We start from the raw sequence: 27,956 nt of genomic DNA on the forward strand, positions 1-27,956 counted from the left end.
GAAGGGTGAGGAGGGGTCAGGGGTCACATGATGCTGGCACTGGCGAGACCACGTGGTGTAGTGCAGCCTGGAGCAGGAGAGCAGGAGGAGAATCTGTCTGTAACTGGATAGGAACCTGGGAGCCTGTATGTAACTATATATATAACTATATACCTCTGTCTGGGACCCTGTGTAACTGTAAATATAAAGAGAGGTTTGGGGAACTCTGTATAACTTATATGTCTGGAGGTTTGAGACACTGTGTAACTATATATATACACATATATATATATATATATATGGAGTATTGGACACTGATAAGCCACATAGAGGGGTCTGAGATAGTGTAACCAAAAACGGATAGCAAGAGTTTCTCCATTATTTAAAAAGCAAAAGAGTAAGTAAAGTGAGTGAGTGTTGGTCCTCTAGAGAGTGACAGTGGGGAGTTCATAGTAGATAATAAGGAAATGGTGGATGAAATGAACAAATATTTTGCTTCTGTGTTCACTATAGAGGATACAAAAAAAACCTTCCAGTAACAGCTGCAAATCAGGAGGTGAACGGGCGAGAGGAACTTGGTGAAATTGAAATCACTGGGGAAACGATACTGAGCAAACTGATGGAGTTGCAGGCTGGCAAGTCTCCGGGTCCCCATGGACTACACCCTAGGGTCTTAAAAGAGGTGGCTAATGAGGTGGTTGATGCACTGGTGTTAATTTTCCAAAATTCGCTAGATTCTGGAAAGGTTCCATCAGATTGGAAAGTAGTAAATGTAACCCCTCTATTCAAGAAGGGAGGGAGGCAGAAAACAAGAAACTATCGGCCAGTTAGCTTGACGTCAGTTGTGGGGAAGTTATTAGAATTGATCATTAAGGAGGTTATAGCTGGGCATTTAGAAGAGCTCAAGGCAATAGGGAAGAGTCAGCATGGTTTTGTGAAAGGAAAATCATGTTTAACCAATTTATTGGAGTTTTTTTGAAGGAACAACATGCGCAGTGGATAAAGGGGAGCCTGTAGATATACTGTACATGGATTTCCAGAAGGCATTTGATAAGGATTATTACGGAAGATAAAAGCGCATGGTGCAGTGGGTAACATATTAGCAAGGATAGAAGATTGGCTGGCTGACAGAAAGTATGCATAAATGGGTCTTTTTCTGATTGGCAGGATATGACGAACGGAATCCCACAGCGGTCTGTACTGGGGCCTCAACTTTTTAAAGTTTACATCAATGACTTAGATGGGAGGAGTGAAGACATGGTAGCTAAATTTACAGATGACACAAAGATAGGTAGGAAAGTATGTTGTGAAGAGGACATGAGGAGGTTGCAGATGGATATGGATAGGTTGAGTGAGTGGGAAAGGTCTGGAAAATGGAGTTTAATGTGGGAAAATGTGAAGTTGTTCACTTTGACAGGAAGAACAAAAAAGCAGAATATTACTTAAATGGAGAACAGCTGCATAATTCTGAGGTGCGAAGGGATCTCGATATTCTAGTACATGAGTCACAAAAAGTTAGTATGCAGGTCCAGCAAGTAATTAAGAAGGCTAATGGAATGCTGTCCTTTAATACGAGAGGAATTGAACATAAAAGTAAGCATGTTATATTTCAGTTATACAGGGCATTGGTGAGACCGCACCTCGAATACTGTGTACAGTTTTGGTCTCCTTATTTAAGGAAGGATGTAAATGTATTGGAGGCGGTTCAAAGGGGGTTTACGAGATTGATACCTGGAATGAGTGGGTTGTCTTATGAGGAAAGGTTGGACAGACTAGGCTTGTTTCCACTGGAGTTTGGAAGAGTGAGTTGTGATTTGATTGAAGCGCAAAAGATCCTGATTGGCCTTGACAAGGTGGACATCGAAAGGATGTTTCCTCTTGTGGGTGACTCCAGAACTAGGGGGCACTGTTTTAAAATTAGGGGTCATGCTTTTAGGACAGAGATTAGAAATTTTTTCTCTCAGAGGGTTGTGCGACTTTGGAATTCTCTGCCTCAGAAGGTGGTGGAGGCGGGGTCATTGAATATTTTTAAGGCACAGGTACATAGATTCTTGTTAGGCAAGGAAATCAAAGGTTATCGGGGGTAAATTGCAATTTGGAAATTGAAACACAAGCAGATCAGCCATGATCTTATTGAATGGCGGAGCAGGCTCGAGGGGCCGAATGGTCTATTCCTATTCCTATTTCTTATGTTCTTACATATTATTGGACACTGTTGTTACATAGAGGGATGAGGGACACTGTTACTATATGTATGGGGATCTGGTCACTCAAGGGTCTGAATGGCCTCCTCCTGTTCCTGTGTCTCAAAGTGAGTCCTGTGTGATCCGGTGGGAAAAATAGGTAGAGCTGCTGGTAAACAGGTAAATGCCTGTAGGCACCTCACAGTCCCTGACTGCACTGGGCAGATACAGGGGTTAGCAGGATGACAGTAGGTTCAAAAAGCAAGTAATGTTAGCAAAATGTCAGGCTTAATGTAGTGAAAATTTACTGGATTCAAATACCACGATTTAGAAAGTACTTTTTTAACTTTCATGAGACTGAATAGACTGGAACTCTTTCTTTGGAAAAGAGAAGGCTGAGCGGTGACTTGATTGAAGTCTTTAAAATTAGGAAAGATTTCGAAGAGAAGATGTTTCCACTTGTGAGGGAGCCCAAAACTAGTGTAACTGTACATATAGGGATATGGGCCACTGCATTTTTATATATATATATATAAAATAAACACAGTTGTGCGATCCTGTAACTATAGATAGGGGTCTATGGAACACTCTGTAACTATGTAAACAGAGATATGGGGCATTGTAGCTATACGTATAGAGCCTGGGATACTATGTAACTATATAGCAATGTGGGATGCTATGTAACAACATACATTGGCATGGAAAACTATTTAACTGTATGGGATATTATGTAACTATACGGTGATGTGGAACACTAATTATATGTAGGTATATGGGCACCATGTGACTATATAGGATTATGGGACACTATATCTAAATTTGTAGGGTTTTGGGTTCACCTAACTTTGTGTATAGGACACTATGTAACTACATTGAGGTACAGGACACTGTATCTAACTATATAGGGATCTGGGATTTTGAATGTAACCACATATTTTAGTTTGGGACACTATGCAACAATAAATAATGGCCAGAAGACTAGGGAGAAATCTTGCTCTTCAAATAGTTATGTGGGATCTTTCACCTAAAAGAGCAAATTGGGCATGTTTAACATCTCATCTGAAAGATGGCACCTCTGACAATTTCTACTTTATTCGTCATTGGATTGTGAGCATCACTGGTAAGGCCAGCATTTATTGCCCATCTCTAATCGTTCTTAAAGAGGTGCCTTGAGAAGATGCAGCACCCCCTCAGGACTGTCAGCCTTGATTTTGTACTCATGTCTTGGAGTGGGGCTTGAATCCACAAACTTCTGACTTAGAAAGGCAAGAATGCTAACCATCGGCAAAGTGGACACTGGTGCAATAATTCACATAGAGAGTCACCACCAAGTTTCTGGGCAGCTCTCTCTACGTTAACTCTAAATGTTGTTCTCTTGATTTCAGATCATGGCTGCGATTTATTCTGGGATTCACCTAAAAATAAAAAGTGCAAAGACCCCATGGGGAGACAAACTGAAATTGGCTCGATTTGCTTGGATTTCACACCAGTGTTTTCTCCCAAACAAGGAACAGGTGTGTAGTCTGTAAACCTTCTCATCTCCATTTTAATTTGGTTTTAAAATTCCCATCCTTGTTTTCAAATCCCTGGGCCTCTGGTTTACTAGTCGAGTGACATCACCACAATGCAATGGTCTCCCCAGTTGTGAATCCTGTGATATAAGAGAGGGCCAAATGATCTTTTCTTGCCGATAAGCAAAATATTTTAACATTGGTGGGCACTTTTGAAAATAAAATCTCTCAACTGTAAGTGAGTGTAAGTGCTGCTTGGTCAATTGTTGGGTTACTGATCATAAACATGAATTCAGACCCAGCCTTACCTTTTGGTCAGACTGAGCTACATTCTATTAGCGGCATGACGGGGGCATAGTGGGGAGATGGTGGGGTAGTGGTAAAGTCACTGGACTAGTAATCCATAGACCCAGGCTAAAGCTCTGGGGATATGGGTTCAAATCCCACTGTGGCAGCTGGTGGAATTTAAATTCAATTAATAATCTAAATTAATAAAGCTGGAATATAAAGCTAGTTCAGTAATGGTGACCATGACAATTACCATTGATTGTTGTGAAAACCCATCCAGTTCACTAATGTCCTTTGCGGAAGGAAATCTGCCATCCTTACCTGGTCTGGCCTACGTGTGACTACAACCACAGCAATGTGGTTGACTCTTAACTGCCCTCTGAAATGACTGAGCAAATCACTCAGTTCAAGGGCAATTAGGGATGGGCAACAAATGTTGGCCTTGCCACTGACACATCCCATAAAGGAATAAAGAAAAAAAATGTCCTTTTGTCGGCTGAGTATCTATTCAGGAATCTTCCCCCAGAGCTAAGAAGGTAAGAAAAGGTGATAAAAGTGCCATAAAAACCTATCTTCAATTTGTTAAAAAAAATCTTGTATCTCAGATGCAATTTCACCCTGTCATTTTTAATATATTCTCTGACTCATCTAAATGGAAATGACTTTGGTGTGGTGGTAGGAGTTTTTAATATTGTAATCCACTCCTTTTCTCTCCAATACAAAGGTATTAGTGGATTGGGTGAGTCACGCATTGACTGGATATTACAGCAAAAAGCTACTGTTGGAAGATCAGATTGTGGAGGGACTGTGGATCTACCTAGATGATATTCTTCATAGCGTAAAGCTGCAGAAGCTGATCGAGAAGGGGAAGATCATCACTATTCGCGCCACGATTGCACAGGTGAAATGACTCAAAGTACCTGTATAGGTCACAGTGACAGAATCATCAGTTGTTATTAATAACCATCTCAATTTAGCCCAGCTCTTTCAGTTTAGACAAAAGTGGACTAATTGATGACTATCATGCTAGAAAGACATGCAAGAAAGAACTTATATTTGTGTAGCGCCTTCTACAACCTCAGGACGTCCCAAAGTGCTTTACAGCTACCAAAGTACTTTTATAGTCACTCTTGTAATGTAGAAAATACAGCAGTCAATTTGTGCACAGTAAACTCTCTCAAACAGCAATGTGATAATGACCAGATAATCTGTTTTAGTGGTGTTAGTTGGGGGATAAATATTGACCAGGACACTGGGGAAAACTTCCCTGACTCTTTTTGAAATATTGCCATAGGATCATCTACATCCACTTGACAGGGCAGATGGGGTCTCAAAGTTTAATGTCCCATCTGAATTATGGCACCTCCGATAATGCAGCATTCTCTCAGTACTGCACTGGGGTGTAGGCCTAGATTATGTGCGGCAGTCTGTGTGGTGGGACTTGAACCCACAGCCTCCTAACTCAATGTTAAGAGTTAACCACTGAGCCAAGGGAACAAAGATCAGTACCTAGCCCGCCACGGCATCTGGCTTAAGTAATTTTGTTTAAACACCTTAAAGCTAAAGGGGCTGAATGGCCTCCTCCTGTTGCGAAGCCTCAAAGCAAGTCCTGTAGATCTGGCAGGAAAAGCAGGGTGTTTTTCTGACAATCTCCATCAGCACCTCGCATTTCCTGATCATGCGTGGCCTCTGCAGGACTGCAGTGGGTTCAAAAAACAAGTAACATTAGCAAAATGTTCGACTTAATGTGGCGCACATTTAACAGATACAAACACCGCCGACTGAGAAAGTACTTTTTAACTGCCATGAGACTGAACAGACTGGAAAAAAGGTGGCCATGGGGTGACCTGCTGCTGCTGAGTGTGTAGCCACTCCCACCAGGAGGTCTGCTGTCATAGTCTGTCACACTCGCCTGTCTTGCGCCATCTTAACACATCCACTGTAGCTCGTCTGTAGCCACCTTGTGACATCCAACTGTGCCTCGGTCGACCCCTCTTTCTGCTGCCCTCCATGTTGCCCTCTTGAAGGGATTTGTGTAGCTTTTCATCCCTGATCAAATGGCTGAAATACTGACATTTTCTTTTCTGATGCCACTTTTTAGAGTTCTTTTTGCTCTGGCAATTTCGAGCTTGTTTTATGGACTGTGAATGGAAATTTTAGTACACGTCTTAGCACCCACATCTCAAAGGCCTCTATTCTCTTCCACAGATCTTTACTTATTGTCCAGGTTTCCAAGGCAGACAGGGAAGTGGATAGAACATAGCATCTTATGAGTTTTTTTCATTGTTACAAGCTTGAGTTTTCTTGTTAACACAACCTTCATCTTCACAAAATTACTTCTGGCTATCTCGATCCTTCTAACTTAAGCATTGCATTGATTATTGTCTGTTATTGCTCTTTAAACTTATGAAGGGTTTGTGGTGGAGTCCAAAATTAGCGACTATAAATATAAGGCAGACACAAATAAACGCAGGGAATCCAAGAAAAACATCTTCTCCCAAAGATTGGAACTTGCTACCACAGGATGTAATTGAGGCAAATAGCGTGGCATGTTTAAGAAGAAGCTTGATAAACACATGAGGAAGAAGAGCATAGGATATGTTAATTGAGTGAAATGAAGTAGAGAAGGAGAAGGCTTGTGTTGGGTGTAAAAACTCCCAATGTAGACCAATTGGGCCAAGTGATCTGTTTCTGTGCCTTAACTTTGATGTATCCTAAACATGTTTATAAACTTTTAATTTGTGAAATACTCCCTCGGTATTTAATATGCAAAGTCTAAATCTGTGTGAGAAATGTTGCCAATGCCTCTTTTAAAATTTTCGTTTCAGATTATAAATGACAGGATCTTGGAACATTCCGGCAAAGTGCCGCTGAGCGACTGCACGGTGAGCGTAACCACGGTGCTGAGCTGCTGTCGAGGCATTCTCACCTCTCCTGCTTTGTCCATCATCTATACCAGCAAGTGGGAGCTGCTGGTGGATCTTCTCTGTAAACTTTCCATACTGCTCTGCAGCAGGTTGAGGTCACAGGAAGCCCTGAGCTCCACGCAGCTCTTCGATGTCCTCCTGCTGACCTTCAAGCGGTACCTCGTCATTCAACGGCAGCAGCACAACCAGTCCCGGGTATTCCTGCAGGTCTGCGGCCCTCTCCTTCAGCCCTTTCTCCTCCTGAGGCACCTGCTGTCCTCGAGGTGCTGGACGAGTGAGGACGAGGCGACCGTGCGACAGCACCTCAGCAAAGAGACGTGCAATCAAATCCAGGCGGCCCTTCATAGTGGCCTCTTCCACGCTGACTTCTTGCACTATTACAGGGAGGAGCTCCTGCAAAGCGACGGATTGCAGCAGCAGAAGACGAGCTTTTCGAAGGCCTTGGCGGCACCTGTCGAAATGATGCTCTTAAGGTTAGCCGACGCTGACTTCTTCGGCCCAGACCTGCACCCCGCTGTTGTGGCGGGGTCAGTCCCGCTGCTTTTCAGACTGTCTCTCGAGTCCTACTGCAGGGATGGGAATCACCTGCTTGGTTTCCACATCTTCACCAGATTCTTTGACTCCCTGGAATTCCCAAAGCTGAAGGGCGACGAGGCTGGGGAATCGGCGGACTGGAATCCTGGGCTGCTAGCTCTCGACCAGCTACTGAACTCGATCTTGAGCAGCAACATTTACAACATCGCAGTGGATAAAATCCGGTGTGGGGGCGTGCAGTTCACCTTCTACAGCAGAGTGGCGGAGATGTTGCTAACTTACCCCCGCCCAGCAACACCGGCCTGGTTCAGGTGCCTGAAGACGTTGATCCTGTTGAACCATTTGATTGTGGAGCCGAACCTGGATGACTTGGTGTCGTTGGCATGGATTGATGCTGATGTCAATGATTCGCGGGTCAAAAGAGCCCAGGAAGCTCTGCTCAGCACACTGCTCGAGATTTATACCAAACTCCGGCAGTTGCCGAGGTTGTTTAAGGAAGTGTTGGCTGTTGTTTCTCGTCCAGCTGCTGACGAGCTGAGGCAACCCATCCTATCCATTGGCCTTACCAAGCGGCTTTGTGAATGTCTATTGGAAGTACCAGCCAGTCAAGTCCTGGATATCTGGGACCTAATCTTGAAGAGCCAGGAATGTTTGATTCCGGAACTAGCTGGGAACTCGGACGTGGCATTGAAAGTTCTCTCAATGAGTACCCTACTGAACTCTGTTCTTTTCAACATGAAGAGTCTCGATGGCAAAACACCGGCGCCAATAGTTCTGCGCACGCAGCTTCTAATGGATAAGATGGCGCGGGTGGTGGTGATGCCACTCTTCCGCACAGCCGGGAACCCTGATTGCCATGACTCTTCCTTATGGGCCAAGACAGCCATGAGCTCAGGGCTGATTCTCAGCTACACCTGGGTGGAAGTTGATCGCATGTTGAAGTTGAACTGTGGCAAATACGTCTCGCCTGGAGGTGAAGCGGGCAAGATTGAGGCGGAGGAGTGGAATCTTCATTGTCCGCTTCCTCAGGTGGGATGGGGTGACAGGAGGCTGAAGGTGGAGGCCTCGGGAGAGAGCAGCGAGTTGGGTCTCCACTTCCTCCAGCTGCTGGCGGTCCAGGAGATGAAAAGGATCATGCTTCAGCCTGGGGTGCGGACGGAAACGGAGGAGGCGTCGCTGAGATCTGCCGCCATGTTCATCGTGCAGTCCGGGAAAACTGCTGTCAAAAACGCAGCAGAGGCCCAAGGATGGGATGGAGAAGCCGGCACAATAAACGATGAAACGCACGCTGTCGCGCACTGGCATCTGGTCACATCAAACCTCCTCCTCCTGGTTCCCTGTCTCCCTGAGGAAGAGCTCACCTATGTAGCGGATGTGGTGACGAGGAATTTGTTGTTATTGAGGGAGACTCGGGAGGCGGGACGGGACCCAGGAAATTCGCTTTCGATTCCAACAATGTGTGAGAGTTTGCTCAACAGCCCTCTTCTCCCAGAAATGCAGCCCCTGCACCGAGCGATTTTGCTTGTGCTGACGGAGAGGGTGAGGGGTCTGGTATCTGTCCCGGAGCTCAGTGTGCCCACACACGTACTGGAACAGCTGGGAGACAGGGATGATGTCAGCCAGGGCAGTGGCAACCAGCAGAGCAGCACTTCAGAGTCGCTGGTCTCTCACCCTGTGCTGCCTCAAGGGAGCTCACTTCTTGTCGCCCACAACGCACTGTCTGTAAATAGCCCCTCATTTCACCCCCTTTCTGAGCAGCAGTTGGATCGCCTGCTGCGATCTTTGGACATTCTCTCTGCATTGAGGCTGGACAGCCTGTCATGCACTGATCACCTCCATTGCTTTCTTTTCTTAGTGTCCCTGGTCTCTACCCTCAAACCCGGCTCAGAGCAGACCAACACCTCCAAGTGTCTGCAGGTGTTGAGCAAGTGCTACTTCCTCCTCACCATCCTGCAGACGGGCACCAAAGCGAACGTGGTCTTTAAATGGGCGCACGCCGGAGATATCCTGGTGATGGTGACAGCTCCTTTGTTTCCGGTGAGCACCGAGTCGGCCAGCTGTGTAGAGTGTCCGGCCTGGCCAGAATTCCTTGGCAGCGTTCAGAGGTTCCTGACTAATTTCATCCAGACCATAGTTGAAAGGAAGCAAAGCATGCGCCTGAACCTGGAGCAATTTGTTGTTTTCCTCTCGAACGCCTGGTTGTCTTCCAAGGTAAAAGGCAAGTGGAAACCGGTGGCCGAGCAGCCGCTCATTGTTACCCTGTCGACGTTGAGTCGGGTCATCGCGAACACTCTGCAGCGATATGAGAAGGCTAGACGCACAAGCAGCGCTCTGCATTCCCTTCTCGCCCAACTCACTGGGCTGTTGGGTCCCGTTCTCCAATCCCATTTCGACAGGGGCGGAGGATTAGACCGAACCCTCACCGTGCCCCGTGTCGCTGCCCTTCTGGAAGCAGAGCAGATCCTGAGAGGGAAGGAGGGCGGCGTGGTCAGTGAGGGAGGGAGCCAAGAGGTCCAGGGGCTGCAGCACAGTGACTTGTACCAGAGGACGTGTTTTCAGGTTCTTCACCAACTCGCCTCTCCCACCGATGACCTGGAATTACTCCGAATGCAACTGGAATTTTTACAGGTGTTCTGCTCAGCTTCAGAGCTCTGCTCCGATCGTGACACCAAGACTGGCATCATCTCCATACTCAGCGCTGTAAAGGCCCTGCTCGCAGGTAAACAACTCGTCTGTTCACTTATTCAAAGCGAATATAAAATGATGATGCAAATATAAATGAAGATGACAACAGCAACTTGTATTTATATAGCACCTTTAACATAATACAATGACCCAAGGCACCCCACAAGGAACCCTACTGAACAAAATTTGACATCGAGCCACATAGAGATAATTAGGGCAGATGACCGTAGGCTTGGTTGAAGAGGTGGGTTTTAAGGTGCGTCTTAAGGGAAGAAAGGGAGGCGGAGAGGTTTAGCGAGGAGATTCCAGAGTTTAGGACTGTGGCAGCTGAAGGCACAGCCACCAATGGCAGAGTGATGGAAATCGGGGATGCTCAAAATGCCAGAACTGGGGGAATGCTGAGACCTCGGAGGGCTGTGGTGCCGGATGTTACAGAGATAGGAAGGGGCAGGGCCATGGAGGGGTTGAAAACCAGGATAAGAATTTTAAAAATCGAGGCGCTTGTTAACTGGGAGCCAGTGTAGATCAGCGCGCACAGGAGGTGATGGGCGAATGTGAGACTTGGTGCGAGTCAGCACGTGGGCAGCAGAGATTTACAAATTTACAAGGAGAGACTGAGAGGCCCACTAGGAGTGTGTTGGAATAGCCATACCCAGAGGGAACGAAGGCACAGACAAAGGTTTCGGCTGCAGATGAGCTGAGGCTATTGTGGAGTCGGCCGATGTTACTGAGGTGGAAATAGGTGGTCTTAGTAATGGCGCAAATATGCACCTCAGAGTCAGATATGGCACTAAGGTTGCAAATGGACTGTTTCAGCCTCAGACAGTTGCCAGGGAGAGGAGTGGAGTCAATAGTTAGGGAACAGAGTTCGTAGCGCGGACTGAAGACAATGGCTCCAGTCTTCCCAACATTTACTTGGAGGAAATTTCACCTCAACCAGTACTAGATGTTGGATAAGCGGTCTGACAGTTTAGAGACAGTGGAGGAGTCAAGAAAGATGGTGCTAAGGTAAAGCCGGTGTGTGGTCAGCGTACATGTGGAAACTGATATAAAAATAGAAAGTGCCGGAAATACTCGGCAGGCCTGGCAGCATCTGTGGAGAGAGAAACATTCTTAGCATTTCGAGGTCGAATATGACTTCTCCAGAACTGGAAACCGTTGCTATGTTTTCAGATGAAGTCGCCGACGGGCAGCATTTAGATTAGGAATAGGAAGGGGCCAAGGATAGATCTTTGGGGGACACCAGAGGTAACGGTGTGTGAGCAGCAAGAGAAGCAATTACAGTTGGTACTCTGGCTGTGACTGAATAGACAGGAGGGCAGTCATCCACAAGAAGCTCATGGATGGCAAGTGAATGGACATCTTAGAGGGAGATGGGTAGAGGGGGTGGTGAGAGCTGATCCACTGGCAGAGTCCATAGGGTCAGCACTGGGAAGGGTGAGTTGGACGGGTAGGCGATTGGCAAGGTTAACCCCCAGCAGGAGAACTGGGCGGGAATCTCGGTGAGAGAGTAGGATGGGGCAGTTGGGGTTGGTGCTCGTAATGAGCCGGCACCGAGTGCCGCGATGAGCCTGTTAAAGGATGCCAGGAGAGGCACAGAGGGAGGCTGTAGGCTTACCTAGGAGGATGTCAAGCCTAGGAGAGTAGGATGGTCAATGAGGTGTGATGAAGGGTTTGGATAGGGACTTGGGAAGGCAGAACACTGGGAGTAGAGAAATGAAAGGTGGCGAGAGAAAGGAGAGAGGATTCTAGGAGGGGTAAAGAGAAAAGATTTTTAAAAAAGGAAGAAAAGAGTTGAAATAGAAGTGATGGACTCGGGTCTGGAGCAGCGGACCCCATGTTTAAAATGTTAAATAAAATGGTGTTTCTACTCCACCAATCACAGGCTGATTCTCTCCTGCATTTGCTATTAAAGGCTCACTATAGTGATCTTATCAGCAGCAATGGTGAGAGAGAATCAGTCTCTGATTGGAGGAGTAGCTTCCTTCAGTCTGAGGCCTGAAAAGAATGGCGTGATGGCAGCGGTGAGTCTGTTGGGGAGCGAGCGTATGAGAGAGGGAGAGAGAGCGAGAGCGAGCGCGTGACAGACAGAGAGCGAGCGCGTGACAGACAGAGAGCGAGCGCGTGACAGAAAGAGAACGAGCGCGTGACAGAGAGAGAGCGAGCGCGTGACAGAGAGAGAGCGAGCGCGTGACAGAGAGAGAGCGAGCGCGTGACAGAGAGAGAGCGAGCGCGTGACAGAGAGAGAGCGAGCGCGTGACAGAGAGAGAGCGAGCGCGTGACAGAGAGAGAGCGAGCGCGTGACAGAGAGAGAGCGAGCGCGTGACAGAGAGAGAGCGAGCGCGTGACAGAGAGAGAGCGAGCGCGTGACAGAGAGAGAGCGAGCGCGTGACAGAGAGAGAGCGAGCGCGTGACAGAGAGAGAGCGAGCGCGTGACAGAGAGAGAGCGAGCGCGTGACAGAGAGAGAGCGAGCGCGTGACAGAGAGAGTGCGCGAGAGAGAGCGAGCGCGTGACAGAGCGAGCGCGCGAGAGAGAGAGAGCGCATGACAGAGAGAGAGCGAGCGCGTGACAGAGAGAGAGCGAGCGCGTGACAGAGAGAGAGCGAGCGCGTGACAGAGAGAGCGAGCGCGTGACAGAGAGAGCGAGCGCGTGACAGAGAGAGAGAGCGAGCGCGTGACAGAGAGAGAGAGCGAGCGCGTGACAGAGAGAGAGAGCGAGCGCGTGACAGAGAGAGAGAGCGAGCGCGTGACAGAGAGAGAGAGCGAGCGCGTGACAGAGAGAGAGAGCGAGCGCGTGACAGAGAGAGAGAGCGAGCGCGTGACAGAGAGAGAGAGCGAGCGCGTGACAGAGAGAGAGAGCGAGCGCGTGACAGAGAGAGAGAGCGAGCGCGTGACAGAGAGAGAGAGCGAGCGCGTGACAGAGAGAGAGAGCGAGCGCGTGACAGAGAGAGAGAGCGAGCGCGTGACAGAGAGAGAGAGCGAGCGCGCGACAGAGAGAGAGAGCGAGCGCGCGACAGAGAGAGAGAGCGAGCGCGCGACAGAGAGAGAGAGCGAGCGCGCGACAGAGAGAGCGAGCGCGCGACAGAGAGAGAGAGCGAGCGCGCGACAGAGAGAGAGAGCGAGCGCGCGACAGAGAGAGAGAGCGAGCGCGCGACAGAGAGAGAGAGCGAGCGCGCGACAGAGAGAGAGAGCGAGCGCGCGACAGAGAGAGAGAGCGAGCGCGCGACAGAGAGAGCGAGCGCGCGACAGAGAGAGAGAGCGAGCGCGCGACAGAGAGAGAGAGCGAGCGCGCGACAGAGAGAGAGAGCGAGCGCGCGACAGAGAGAGAGAGCGAGCGCGCGACAGAGAGAGAGAGCGAGCGCGCGACAGAGAGAGAGAGCGAGCGCGCGACAGAGAGAGAGAGCGAGCGCGCGACAGAGAGAGAGAGCGAGCGCGCGACAGAGAGAGAGAGCGAGCGCGCGACAGAGAGAGAGAGCGAGCGCGCGAGAGCGAGCGAGAGAGCGAGAGGGTGAGAGAGAGAGAGAGGGTGAGAGCGAGCGTGAGAGAGAGGGCGAGCGAGCGCGAGAGAGCGAGCAGGTGCCCAAGAGAGGGGGCTGGTGTGAGAGAGAGAGAGCGAGTGAGCAAGCGTGCAAGTTAGAGCATGTGAGAGAGTGAGTGAGAGAGAGAGAGCAAGCACGTGTGTGTGTGTGTGTGAGGACGAGCGTGAGTGCGTGTGTGTGAGTGCATGAGAGTCTGGCTCACTCCCATTCGCAGGGTTCACGCTCACACACACCAACACACTTGCACTAACTCGCACAGCGGGGGTGTGTCAGGGTGAGTGAGTAAGTACCGTGAGTCAATCACAATTTGACCCCCTCACACTCAAATGGTCATTTTTATTAATTACTCATTTTTTAAAAATTATCAATTTATTGCCGTGACATTGCTTTATTTTTGCTCAGCAAGTGGTTTATTTTCCTCATACCTCAGCATTTTATTGAAATTCATGATTAACGTTGCGCCAAACCTTATCTTTCTGAAACTTGCATCATCAGTCCCTGGAGTGAGGAAAAAATTGAAACATGGCCCCTTGTACGAAAGAGTTACAGGGGAGGAAACAAAATGGTGGAGACCACCAAAAAACACAGACATGACGGGAAAATGTACTACAGTGTAGGAGAGTGAATTTCTGGCCAGGAACCAGACTGTAGCAGAAAGTGGAAAGACCGGTGGAACCAGTGCCAGGCTCAAGCAGTAACAGCAGTGCTGAGGAGAAAGGCTGTAAGCTGATCATTGCTACTCGGTTGGGAGATGCGCAGTGGTGGCTTAAACTAACAGTTAACCTGTAGTTAGAGCCACTGTTGGAGCCAATGAAAGGGAGGTGATTGAGGGAGGGCTGGCCAAGGATAGAAATGCACGGGGAGTGACCAACCAGGAACCGTCTGGAACAATCCTTCCTGAAAATCATTCTTGACAGTAAAATCAGGATTGTTGTCACGGAGACATCATCCGTTCTAGTAGTAAAGAATCAACTCATATTTTTCCTCATCTGTTTGACTTGTTTTTGTCAGCTGTTGTCCTTTAAGTTTCAAAACGACACGGGTGATGTCAATGGGTTTTCAGACCATGATTATCTCAGTTTTATTTTTTAAGCAGAATAGAAAGAAAGAAAGTCGTGCATTGATGTAGCGCCTTTCACAGCTTCGGGACGTCCCAAAACTCTTACAGAAAATGTGGTACTTTTGAAGTGTCATTGCTGTTGTAATGTAAGGAAAATCAGTAGCCAATTTGTAAGAGTAATGTCACAACAACCAGATAAACTGTTTTCGTGATGTTGTTTGAGAGAGATAAATGTTGGAGAAGGCACCAAAGACAGTTCCCCTGCTGTTCTGGGAATAGCGCCACAGGATGATTTACACCCACCTGAGAGGACAGGCTCGGTTTAATGCCTCGTCCGAATGCTGGGGCGCCCCCTGCCAGTACAGCACTCCCTCAAAATGCGTTAAAGTGTCGGACAGAACGGTGCGATTATTGGCTCTGGAATGGGACCTGAACCCACGAGCTCCTGACTCCGAGCTGAGCACGCTACCACCAAGGTGAGGCTGACCTCTGAATCTGCAGTTGCACAATAATGTTGTAAATTCAGCCCGAGTCCATACTCAGCGTTTGAGTTGATGCCAGCAGAGCCCAGGAGCGGCATGGTCTCACTCCCCATCACTTTGGAGTCAGGCCGGGCATTCCAATATTCCACAAGCTAAGGATAAAACGGAAACCGTCTCTTGTGTCCTGTAAACTCCTAGTGTGTGAAACACTAGAAACGGCTTTCCGGCAAATCCAGCTGTATTGGTTGCACCGATTATGCATCACGCTCGCACTTTGTCAAGCTGGCACTGGCAAAAGACTGCTTCCACTTGAATGGGTCTGACTTATACATTAAATTTTATGGTACCTGAGAGAATGGTTATGAACTTGAAAGATAAGCTGTAGTACAGGTACATTATCGATCTACATGTTATACCCTTTATCCTTTGGAGTCCCTGCAATGCCTTCACAAGGAAGAGGGTACAATTACAGCGTGACTCGTTTACATAGACAGTTCCCATAACAAATTGGCCAACCTCCTGTGGCATTGCACAAGGTGAGTTTGGGTGCACAAGTTTAAACGCATCGAACCAGGATATCTTCCTTCCCCCAATTCTCTCTCCCAATCTTTTTCTCTCTTCCTCTTGTCCCGTGGTTTTTAAAAAAAAAAAATCTGACACATGGGAAATTTGTCAAAATGATTAGGTTCTTTTATGGTTACTCCACTTAAGGGTAGATGGTGGCGTAATGGTAACGTCACCTGACTAGTAATCTAGAGGCCCAGGCTATGTTCTGGGGACAGGGGCTCAAATCCCACCCCGGCAGTGGGAGTAGGTATACCCACAGTGCTGTTAGGGAGGAAGTTCTAGGATTTTGACTCCGTGATTGTGAAGGAACGGTGATACAGTTCCAAGTCAAGATGGTGTGTGGTTTGGAGGGGAATTCACAGGTTGTGGTGTTTCCATGCCTCTGCTGCCCTTGTCCTTCTAAGTGGTAGAGGTTCTGGGTTTGAAAGGTTCTATCAAAGGTGCCTTGGTGAGTTGCTGCAGTGCATCTTGTAGATGGTGCACATCTTGTTGCTGTTGTTATGATAGGCAGAATGTCCTGTTTCATTCTATGTCCCTATAAAGTTAGTGCAATGTTGCCTTGTGTTGCTCTTAAACTGCTCTTCATTTCACAGTACAAATCTAATCACACTGCTCTCTGTGCTGCTCCAGCTCCATGGATGACGGCGCAATTCATTCAGTTGCTGGACGTTCAGCTCACTGGACTGCTCCAATGCTTAGCAGAAGGGTCTACGAATCAGCAGTTCTCCCTAATTTTGAAGTCCTTTACACAGGGCCTCGAAGTCAGCAACCTTTGGAAAGGACAACATCAGGTGAGTGGACCCCTGGCCCTCAAACATACATACGAACATACGAGTTAGGAGCAGGAGTAGGCCACACAGCCCTTCGAGCCTGCTCCACCACTCAATAAGATCATGGCTGTTCTGGCTGTAATCGCCCACCTACCCCTGATGACTCTTCACCCCATCGTTTACCAAGAATTTATCTACCTCTGCCTTAAACATGTTCAAAGACTCTGCTTTCACTGCCGTTTGAGGAAGGACTCAATGCCCTCGGGGAAAAAATTTCTTCTCATCTCTGTCTTAAATGAGCGACCCCTTTATTTTTAAACAGTGATCCCCTAGTTCTAGATTCTCCCACATCTCTCCATATCCATCCTGTCAAGACCCCTCAGGATCTTGTGTTTCAATCAAACCACCTCTTACTCTTCTAAACTCCAGCGGATACAAGCCTAGCCTGTCCAACCTTTCCTCATAAGACAACCTGCCCATTCCAGGTATTAGTTTAGTAAACCGTCTCTGAACTGCTTTTAATTCATTTATATCCTTCCTTTAAATTAGGAGACCTATACTGTGCACAGTACTCCAGATATACAACTGAAGCATAACCTCCTTGTGTATTCAATTCTGCTCGCAATAAACGATATCATTCTATTAGCTTTCTTAATTACTTGCTGTACATGCATGCTAATCTTTTGTGACTCATGCACTAGGACACCCAGATCCCTCTGCATCTCAGAGCTCTGGAACCTCTGTCCATTTAGATAATATGCTTCTTTTGTAATCTTCCTGCCAAAATGGACAATTTCACATTTTCCCACATTATACTTCATTTGCCAGATTTTTGCCCACTCACTTAACCTATCCATGTCCCCTTGTAACCTCCTTATGTCCTCTTCACAGCTTACTTTCCTACCTATGTTTGTATCATCAGCAAATTTAGCAACAATACTTTCTGTCCCTTCACCCAAACCATTTATGTAAATTGTAAAATGTCGAGGTCCCAGCACTGGTCCCTGTGGCACACCACTCGTTACATCCTGCCAACCGAAAAAAAGACCCATTAATGGCTACCCTGTTTCCTGTTAGCTAGCCAATCTTCTATCCATGCCAATGTTACCCCCTATACCATGAGCTTTTATTTTCCACAATAACCTTTGATGTGGCACCTTATCAAATGCCTTCTGGAAATCTAAGTACAGGTACATCCACCTTTTATCCACAACACATGTGACTCCTTCAAAGAGCTCCAATAAATTGGTTAAACATGATTTCCCTTTTACGAAACCATGTTGACTCTGCCTGATTGCCTTAATTTTCCCAAGTGCCTTGCTATATTTTTAATAATAGCTTCCAACATTTACCCTATGATTAAGTTAAGTGAACTGGCCTGTAGTTTCCTACTTTCTGTTTCCCTCCCTTTTTGAATAAAGGGGTTACATTTGCTGTTTTCCAATCTAATGGCACCTTCCCTGAATCCAGGGAATTTCGGAAAATTAAAACTAATGCATCAACTATTTCACAAGCCACTTCTTTTAAGACCCTAGGTTGAAGCCCATCAGGACCCGGGGATTTGTCAGCCCACAGCTCCAACAATTTGCTAAGTACCACTTCCCTCGTGATTGTAATTTTCCTGAGTTCCTCCCTCCCCTCCAGTTCCTGGTTTACAGCTATTTCTGGGATGTTACTTGTTACCAAAAGAAAATACCTGTTCAATTCATCTGCCATCTCTTTATTTTTCATTATTAATTCCCCAGACTCACTTTCTATAGGTCAAAGCTCACTTTGTTAACTCTTTTCTTATTTAAGTATCTATAGAAACTATTACCATCCATCTTTATATATCTAGCTAGCTTTTTCTCGTACTCTAATTTTTCCCTCCTTAGTAATTTTTTTGTCATTCTTTACTGCTCTTTATATTCTTTCCAATCTTCTGACCTGCCACTCTTCTTTGCACAATTATGTGCTTTTTAAAAAAGTTTATACTGTCTTTAACCTTTTTAGTTAACCACAGATAGTGGGTCCTCCCCTTTGAATATTTTGTTCTCATTGGAATGCATCTATTCTGTGTATTCTGAAATATCCCTTTAAATGTCTGCCACTGCACCTATATTGACCTATCTCTTAACCTCATTTGCCAGCTCACTTAAGCTAGATCTGCTTTCATTTCCACATAATTGCCCTTATTTAAGTTTCAAATACTAGTCTTGGACCCTTTCTTCTTTCCCTTAAACTGAATGTAAAATGCAATCATATTATGATCGCTGCTACCCAGGGGTGCCTTCACTATGAGGTTATCAATTAATCCTATCTCGTTCCACAATACCAGGTCTAGGATAGGCTGCTCTCTGGTTGGCTCCAGAATGTGCTGTTCTAAGAAACTATCCTGAAAACATTTTATGAACTCCTCATTTAGGTTGTCTTTGCCCATCTGATCTTTCCAGACTTTATATAGATTAATATCCTCCCCCATGATTATCGCCGTACCTTTCTGACAAGCTCCCATTATCTCTTCCATTATACTCTGTCCTACTATGTAGTTAGTCCTACCATGTAGTTACAATTTGGGGGCACACCACTCCCACAAGTGACTTCTTGCCTTTATCATTTCTCCTCTCGACCCACAACACTTCTGAATCCTGGTTTCCTGAACTTAGGTCATTCCTCTCTAATGTGCTAGTACCATCGTTAATTAGCAGAGCCACCCCTCCACCTTTTCCTAGCACCCTGTCCTTCATTAAAGTCACATAGCTTTCATTATTCAGGTCCCAATCTATGTCATCCTGCAACCATGTCTTTGTATTGGCTATTAGATCGTACCTGCGCCTGGAGCCCAACCCTCCTCATTGAGCCGGTTTGTATTCTCATTGACGCTGTGATTTGGTTTATCTGTTTGATTCAGGATGTTGTGTCGTCTCTGATCCTGACCACTCTCCTCTTGAAATGTCCTCTAAGCGGGGATGTAGAAAAGGCTGTTTGGTTTACAGCTCCGCAGATCGTCACGGCACTCCTGGTAAGTAATAGCGCGAATCGGCTTTTTCCCTGCTTTTGGAAGAAACCGAGAGCAGTGGGTGGGTCCGATGTTTGGGGATCGCACGAGTATTGAGTCTCAAGGATCAAATGCAGAGTTTGAACAAGGAAGAGCTTGCATTTATATACAATAATTGCATCCTTGGGATATCATAGGGTGCTTCACTGTCAATAAATCACGTTTTGAATGGTAGTCCCATTTTGCAGGCAAATTGTGCACAGCAGGATCCCACAAACTGTAAATGAGATAAATTACCAGATAATCTGTTTTAATGATGTTGGCTGAGGGATTAATATTGGCCGGGACATTGGGGAGAATTAGTTTTGAAGTGTACGCACTACTATGTAGGCAAACGACAGTCAATTTGCACACAGCAAGACCTCATTAAGAGCAAATCGGATATGCGATCAGGTAATCTGCTTGACGATCCCTAGGATGGATAATGAGTTGAACCAACTGATTCCCAAAGGTTTTTGACAGAATATTCATCAAACCTCACATCTGCCATTATTAATCACTTGCCCTGAGGATTGACCATCATAGTCTATACCCATCACCATAACTTTCAACCCTAATCCTAAGCAACTGTATATCCAGCTCCATTATGAAGAAGCTAATCAATATGACATCAACTGTTTGCACTGTGACTTAGTTCCGCAGAAGGGCTACCCACCGTCTGGAAATCATACCCATTTTATTTTTTTGGAAAACACCAGGAAGCTTTACCTTTACAATTGAACATTGCTGAAAAGAGAGACCTGTTGCTGAAGGTTTTCATCTTGCACTCGTCAGGACAAATGCAAGAATGCCAAATTTCAAATGATCACAGCAATTTATACTACAGGAGAAAAGGGTGCTGATTTGTTGGCAAGTCAACTCTGATTGGCCGGGGCATTGCCATGGAGAAAGCAATCGGGAACTCTGGGTTCCCCAATCCCCCGGGTAATTTATTAGGTAATTCATGCCGGCAAAGGAACATATCCAGGCATTGTGCCTTTTTTGATTAAACAAAAGCGTGGGGGACAATAGTTCCCTGGTGCGTTCTTCATGGCAACACCTCGACCAATGAAAGTTGATTTGCCAACCAATCAGCAGCCTTTTCCCATGCAGTATAAATTGTTGCTCTCTTTGAAATTTGGCATTCTTGCGTCTGTCCAAGATGAAAAGCTTTGACAGCATGTCCTTTTTTCAGCAATACTCAATATTTGTTCTTGGGGTGTTGGCAGCACTGCCTAGCCAGAAATTCCTGCCCATCCCTAGGTGATCCGGGGGAAATTAGGAGTCAACCATATAGTGTGGCACTGGAGTCACGTGCTGGCCAGGACAGGTAAGGATGGCACGTTCACTTTCCTAAAGGACATTAATGAACCAAATGGGTTATTGCCCTGATCTGTCGACTTCTCAGGGTCATTTTCTGGTATCAGCCACAAATTACCATATTTATTTCACAATTTGCCCTGGTGGGGTTTGAACCCATCATCCCTGGGCTGCAAGTCCAACTCAGCCCACTCCTTTTCCTTGATGTAGTGCCGTGGGATCTTTAACATCCACCCGAGCAGACAAATGGGACCTCAGTTTAGCGTTTCGTCTGGAAGATGGTACCTCCGACAGTGCAGCCCTCCCTCAGTACCGCACTGGAACGACAGCCTTGACTTTTGTGCTCAAGCCCTGCAGTGGGAGACAAACCTGGAACCTTGTGATTCAGAGACACAAGTGCTACCAACTGAGCCACAGCTGGCACTTGAAATATTCTACAGAATGATAGGACTTACAGTGCAGCCCATTGACAGAAGCTTCACTGTCCTTACCTTGTAACCTCTTGGTTTTTCAGGTCCTGTGCAAGGAAGCAGCTCTGGATCAGCCCTGGGGCTGTAAGATCACTTTGCTCAGTTTGGAGGCCTTGGCAGTTCTCATACAGCAGGGAGAAGGCATACTGTCAAATCCACATCACGTGACACTTGCATTTGATGCTCTGTTGTGTGTTCCACTTGACCATCTAAAGCTGGATGAATATGGGGCTATTTTTCGAGCTATCCAGGGGGTGCTGTTTTCTATCTTACAGTCTCACCCTAAGGTAAGCTGGTGCTTCTGGGTATAATAAGGGTCCTCTCCTAAATGCTGCTTCTAATTCAGTCTGCTGAACCCTGAAGTTGGTGGGTGGCTGTGGGACAGGGGCCGCCTTCACTCTCCCAGACTCTGCCAGTGAGATCTTGCCCATTCCTGCCTTCCCTTGCACTACGTATGATGAGGCAGTCGGGAGGTAGGTTTGGAGCATGGCTTGGATCTGTCACTGTGGGCTGGATTTAATTTATCCCGTAGGATTTAACCAACACCCCGCCCCCCCCCCCACCCCCTCAGTGGGTTTGAAGGCGATGAAGACTTGTTAAATCCATCAGGCGGCTTGCCCGCCACCTACCCACCCTCCCCTGACCCCCATTGCAATTCAACAAGCAGCGGGGGTGGTGTTGGGTGGCCCATTCAGTGGGCCAATTGAGACTCGTAAGTGGACAATTAATGCCCACTTAGGGGCCTCACCATTCACCCCCCCTCGCCAGCTGCCAGCATTTAACCGGTGGTGGGAGAGGCCCACGTCAAGCGGCCAGCCTGGCAGGTTTCCCAGCACAGACCGGTGATGGGCAAGGTGGGAGTTCCCTCAAATGACTCCCTGGCCCCGTTGGAGCACCCCCCCCCCCCCCCCCCGCCCTACAAGGTCCAACCTGTCCAGGTTGCCTTCCCCCCCATGTCCTCTCAAATCTGAGTCTTCACCACCGCTTCCCCCTCGCTGCCCCCCAAACATTTACAAAGTTCGAATCTAGCACAGCTTGTCTCATCACATGAGTGCAATACCAGCAGTGGCCACTGCTCTCCCACTGGCACTACGAGTATGTCGAGAGCTGCCAGCTTCTGATTGGCCAACAGCTCTCTGAGGTAGGACCTCCTAGCCCTGAGGGGCGGGAATCCCGCCTCGAGTCTATTAACGGCCAATTGGTTGTTAAATGACTGTGGAGCAGCCATTCTTCCCCTGGTCGGGCTCCCCCTTGACTTTTTATCTGGACAGTGGGGACCACGGTGCTCCCTATAATTCAGCCCTGTGTTTATAATGCCCTTGCTGTGCCACCGATGCTCCCTAAACCTGAGAACGTGACCAGTGGGTTTCCTTGATGCATTGATTGGCTGGAATGGGTGAATTTTCAGAGAATTTGTCCCCAGACTCCTTTTGGTGGGAGCGATGATTGGAGAATTGGCACATGTTAGCATACTTTCTCCTGATTACAGTACAGTATGCCGGAGGTTAAAGATTCAGTGTTCTGCAGTTAAAAGTACAGTATGCTATTGCACTCAGATTTTTAGAGTGTATACACTTAGAATAAACTCAGGGTGACTTTAAAAAATGGAATCTTTAATAATCATATTTGTTATTGGACTTTCCTCTACATAGAACCCTGTAATCTTAAAGCTGCTGTATTTGCTGATTAAAATACTTTCATGTGGAACAAAAGGGGAATTTATTTGCATCAAATAGTAGGGGCTGAGAGCAGATTCCTCTGATGTGTGACCATGCTCATCCTTGTGTTCGCAGGTAAAAGCCTGTACTGTAGCTTTGGACTTTAGTGGGAGGAGCTGACTATCAACCAGCTGCTCTTTGGCCAGATTCACCTGAGACTGGCTGTTCATGTATGGGATCCTGCTGATCCCTAGTCTGAGAATGATGTAACTTGTACAAGGAAAGAGGGCCCGACTCAATATTAACTTAAAAAGGAAGGCATTTTTGGAGGCCCTGAAACTCTGGCCTTAATTATTTCTTGTTGCCCTGACTGAAGTATTGCCATTGATTGGGATCCTTTACTTTGGTACACAGGTTTTGCACAATGCTGCACCCTCCTTCCTCAAGTGCTTTAACCGACTGGTGCTTTCTATTATGCATAAAGGTCGTCAAAAATGTGTTGGAGAGAAAGGTACGTGCAGAACAAATTTATCCTGAATTGTTCCACCTTTTGATGAAGTCACTACAAACCCTACATTAGTTTGCCTCTGTAATGTACTGGAGTGTCAGCTTAGATTTTTTTTACATTATTTCATGGGACGTAGGTATTGCTGGCAAGACCAGCATTGTTGCCCATCCCTAATTGTCCTTGAGCTCAGTGGCTTGCTAGGCCATTTCACAGGACAGCTAAGATTCGACCACATTATTGTGGATCCAGAGTCACATGTAGGCCAGACCAGGTAAGGGTGGCTGATTTGTGAACCAGATGGGTTTTTACGACAATCGACAATAGTTTCATGGTCTAGCTTTATACTCCCGGGTTATTAATTGAATTTAAAATTCCACCAGCTGCCATGATGGGATTTGAACCCATGTCCCCAGAGTATTAGCCTGGGCCTCTGGATGACTAGTCCAGTGACATTACCACAACATCACCATCTCCCCCGTTTGTGCTCAAGTCTTAGAGTGGGGCTTGAAATTACAATCTTCTGAACAACAGCACATATTCATATACTGAGCCTCAGTGCAATACTGTTTCTAGTTTTTTTAAACATGCACCTTTGAAGTTTGACCTAAAGCAACTTGCTTCATGTGGAAAATATAACAGTTGCTGGAAATTTGAAATAAAAACAGAAAATGCTGAAAATGAAAATAAAGGTCAGGCAGTATCAATGGAGAGAGATACAGTTAACATTTCAGGTTGATGACCTTTCATCAGAGTTTTGGCCTGACCTATTGAGTATTTCCAGCATTTTCTATTTTTACTGTATTAATATATTGCCTTTAACATATTAAATTATTTCAAGCTGCTTCACAGGAGCATAATCAGAGAAACTCTGACACAGCCATGTAGGTAGATATTAGGACAGCTGACCAAAAGCTTGTTCAAAGATGTAGATTTTAAGGAGTGTCTTAAAGGAGGGTAGAACGACAAGAGGCTTAGGGAGTGAATTCTAGATCTTAGGGCCTAGGCAGCTTAAGACATTTTGAGAGAAATTAAAATTGATGATGCACAAGAGGCCAGAATTGAAGGAGCACAGATATCTGCAGCTTGTAGGGATGAAGGAAGCAATAAAGGGAGGGGCAAGATCATGTTTCACACAGGCACTTAAATCTACAAATATTCAACAAGCATCTCAACCTCCAACATTACAGTCAGGAATCTGTTTAAACTCTGGGGCAAATTTTGTAAATTCGACTGTTTGATCAGATTCCAAAATAAGCAAGAGTCCAGTGACGTGGTGGGTTTTTGACAATGTCATTTTACCCCTGCGATCTGGATTTGAAACCAGCTGCCTTCATTTTGGTTGGAGAAGTGAGTTTAAGGTGTTCAGCTCAGTTTGGAGCGTGATGTGGGGCCATAAAACAAAACACAAAATTCACAGCGCTGCAGCGTCAGTCACTGTTCTGAGGTTGGAGTAGAAGGAGCTTTATCTGATGAAGAACAAGTACCCAGATTAGGAAAGTTGTCCAGTCCCTCCACCATTACTATTGTTCACCTGAACACAAGGTCATTAAAAAAAATTCAAATAATCATAGATGACCCAGCAGCGCAGTGATAAGTTGTTGAGTTGGTGTGTCAATGTTACGCGAGGATGAACTGATGCAATGAAGTGTCGGTGAGATGCAATGTTGTGCCAATGCACTGTTATAATGTAACAGTAAAATACCAAAATAAGTAGGGCGTTCATATATGCTTTAGTAAAACTTGCCCCTTGGCTGGAGCCCTGCAATCTCTAATTATTGTAATTTTATCACAGCTACAACAACAGTCAGTGAAGTTGTCCTGGAATGTGCACGTCTGGTGGAAAGGATGTCCACTCACATTGCATCAAAAGCGGAGGAGTTTGCAATATTCTCTGCCTTTACAGTGGCACTGTATGTCAATGAGCTACAAAAGGTAATCATCATCAACAATCAATGCTACTTTCTAATTGCAGGACTTCACTAAGAATGGATGATTCAACCAAGGCTCAATAGTAGGACACGTGCCTCTGAGTCAAAGGTTATGGGTTATATCCTCACTCCTAAGATCTGAGCTATTCGCTGGACTTGGCGTTACAATATGGCAGCCAATTTGCCCAAAGCACAATCCCACAAACAATGGCGTCTGTTTTCATGATGTTGGTTGAGGGATAAATACTGACCAAGACACTGGAGATAACTCCTGCGTTCTTCAGTTTAGAGCCTTGGGATCTTTTATATGGACCTGAAAGAGCCGACGTCGTAACCTCTCATCCGAAAGATGGCATCACCGAAAATGCAGCTGGACTCAGTAGTCAGGCTGACGAGTGTCAGCCTGGTTTCTGTCCTCAGGTCTCTGGAGTGGGACTTGGAACCCACAGTGTTCTAACTCAGAAATGAGGGGGATTGCCACCACCTGAGCTGACACCACTTAGCATCCTGTCACATTGTAGCACCGAGTGCCAGGAACTTGGTTTGTGCCTATGATTTCTGACCTATTGAGTTCTCAAATTTCCTCCCAATCTACCTGAAGCAAACCAAACCTCAACAGAGAAAGGCAAACTAGAGTCTGCCTATTCTCCTGCTGTAAGCAGTCTGTTGTGATCCTTGCAACCCTGGATCTGGCATATCAGAGAGTTTCACAATTGCCAATGGTCCTATTGGAGCATCATGGAACATGGAGGTTGATGCATAGATTGCAGGTTGGACTGTTAGGTCAAATTGCCTCACACTCTGAGCATCCCCCAACATGGAGCACAGAATGGTGCAGTTACCAGCAAAACAGCAGCTGTTCCATATCCAAAGGCCCCTCTTATTTCTCAGATATTGTTGAACTTCACAATGAAAGGTTGTCCTGCTTTTTTTCAAAATACTTGAGGGGACACTACCAGTCTGTGTTCTTTATTTTCAGGTCACCCTCAATGCAGATGTGAAAAGACACTTGACGGGGGCAACGTATCACCTCCTGGATCTGGTCGCAGAACGCGATCTCCGCTTCCTCAATGCATCATTACAGACTGGTGTGAGGGAGGTGTTTAAGGAGTTGTACAACGATTACACGCACTACCACAAGAGTAAAAGACAAGGCGAGGAGAAGTACACAGCCTAAACTGGAAGGAACAAAATTTTGTTTTCTTTTGGCTCTGCAAATTTTGACCTTTTCCTCTCCCGATGCCTTGGCGACCCATTGCCCACCAATGCCTCAGCGATAGGACTGTCGTTCATGGGTAAATCCTTGAGTGTTGGTGGGAATGACAACCTTAGCCCAGTCTTCGATCATATGGTTCCCAACAAGAAAGCTGGAAAGAAAAACCTTGCTCATGTCACCCCACTAACCCCATCTTCTATAAGTCACTGGTTTTAGCTTAGAAAACATGCACTGGGAACCTATAGTTCAGTTGAGAGACCTCTAAGAAGATATGAAAATAGCTCAGATTTAAAACGGAGGCTCCTCTCTCATCGCGACATAAAATGAAATACAGACCCTATGTGGGTCAAATAACCAAATAAATCACTCCCCTTCACATAGGGGCAGTGTACCCTAGTATAATTTCTGTTGTGAGCCATGTATGAATGCAGTATTTGAAATGCTGGTGAAGTCAGAATTATTTTAAGTCATTCCCTCATTGGTTGAAAATGCCAAGCAAAGAAATAGCATCAAATCCGATCAGTGATGAATATTTTCAGTTCTGGTAAAGTCCAGGTTCTGCAGGCAAATTAAGACTTGTGTACTCAGGCTGAAAGACTAGAGACAAAAAAAGCAGCCTGTTGGTCCAAAGGAATTGCCATTTAACTGATTAAGAGGCAGCTTGTTCATATGGGCTCATTAGCGCCTTATGGACCAATTAGAATTAATTTCTATGAATATTGCATTGGTTAGTATTGCCATGTCTTTCTGCTTTTGTATATATCTTGTTTGTAAATAAATCTATAACACTTAAGCCTTGCAGTAGTCTGAGGTGATATTTTTCACTGGGACTAAATTTTCCAGTAATACAATTAACTCGGATTAGTGTAGTTCCAATTAACTCTGACTAAGTGTGGCAAAGAATGTGGTTTTCAGCTGATAAGTCTAAGAAAAAGGTCATTAGGGAAACTGCTTGAAACGTAATGGTCATTTGGGAATTGTATGGTCCTAGCAAGACCCTTTTCTAAAATACGGTGTCCAGCTTTAGTCTGCAAGGTTTGAAAATACTCCATTGACCCACTTTAATATTCTTGGCCTAACAAATCTGTCAGTTTCAGTTTTGAAATTTTCAATTGACCCAACTTCAACTTTTTGAGAAATCTGATATTTTTACTAGCCTCTGTATGAAGATGTGGTGCCGGATATCACCCTTGAACAGCCTTGCTCTAATTTTAAGGTTAATCTTCTAGAGGGGGGAAAAGAAGCTTAGTCTATGCAATCTATCCTCATAATTTAAACCATTTTAGCTACTTCCTTCAACTTTTTCCTCCGCTTT

The 27,956-nt window shown here is 46.1% G+C and overlaps 1 protein-coding gene across 2 annotated transcripts; it reads left to right on the plus strand.

The window, feature by feature from the left end:
* Positions 1 to 14: 14 nt before the first annotated feature.
* Positions 15 to 27,432, plus strand: urb2 (URB2 ribosome biogenesis homolog). Of its 2 annotated transcripts, none has more exons than XM_078556578.1 (10): positions 15 to 125; positions 3,548 to 3,676; positions 4,686 to 4,862; positions 6,790 to 10,141; positions 16,386 to 16,546; positions 19,416 to 19,526; positions 21,376 to 21,618; positions 23,404 to 23,500; positions 25,290 to 25,429; positions 26,405 to 27,432. In XM_078556578.1, the coding sequence occupies exons 2-10, from the start codon at positions 3,551 to 3,553 to the stop codon at positions 26,600 to 26,602; spliced, it is 4,605 nt and encodes a 1,534-aa protein (XP_078412704.1). In that variant the 5' UTR covers positions 15 to 125; positions 3,548 to 3,550; the 3' UTR covers positions 26,603 to 27,432. The 2 variants fall into 2 exon arrangements, with proteins under 2 accessions (XP_078412704.1, XP_078412705.1); XM_078556579.1 differs by lacking the exon at positions 15 to 125 and adding an exon at positions 274 to 376.
* Positions 27,433 to 27,956: the final 524 nt, after the last annotated feature.

Source organism: Cetorhinus maximus, chromosome 14, assembly GCF_964194155.1.
Source record: "Cetorhinus maximus chromosome 14, sCetMax3.hap1.1, whole genome shotgun sequence".
NCBI lineage: Eukaryota > Metazoa > Chordata > Chondrichthyes > Lamniformes > Cetorhinidae > Cetorhinus > Cetorhinus maximus.

What these genes read in the sequence shown, in the direction of transcription:
- urb2 (XM_078556578.1), top strand. Translation starts at nt 3,551, where the DNA reads ATGGCTGCGATTTATTCTGGGATTCACCTAAAAATAAAAAGTGCAAAG. An exon ending in TCTTACAGTCTCACCCTAAG is followed by an intron (nt 21,619 to 23,403) that starts GTAAGCTGGTGC and finishes TTTGGTACACAG; the next exon opens with GTTTTGCACAATGCTGCACC. An exon ending in ATGTCAATGAGCTACAAAAG is followed by an intron (nt 25,430 to 26,404) that starts GTAATCATCATC and finishes CTTTATTTTCAG; the next exon opens with GTCACCCTCAATGCAGATGT.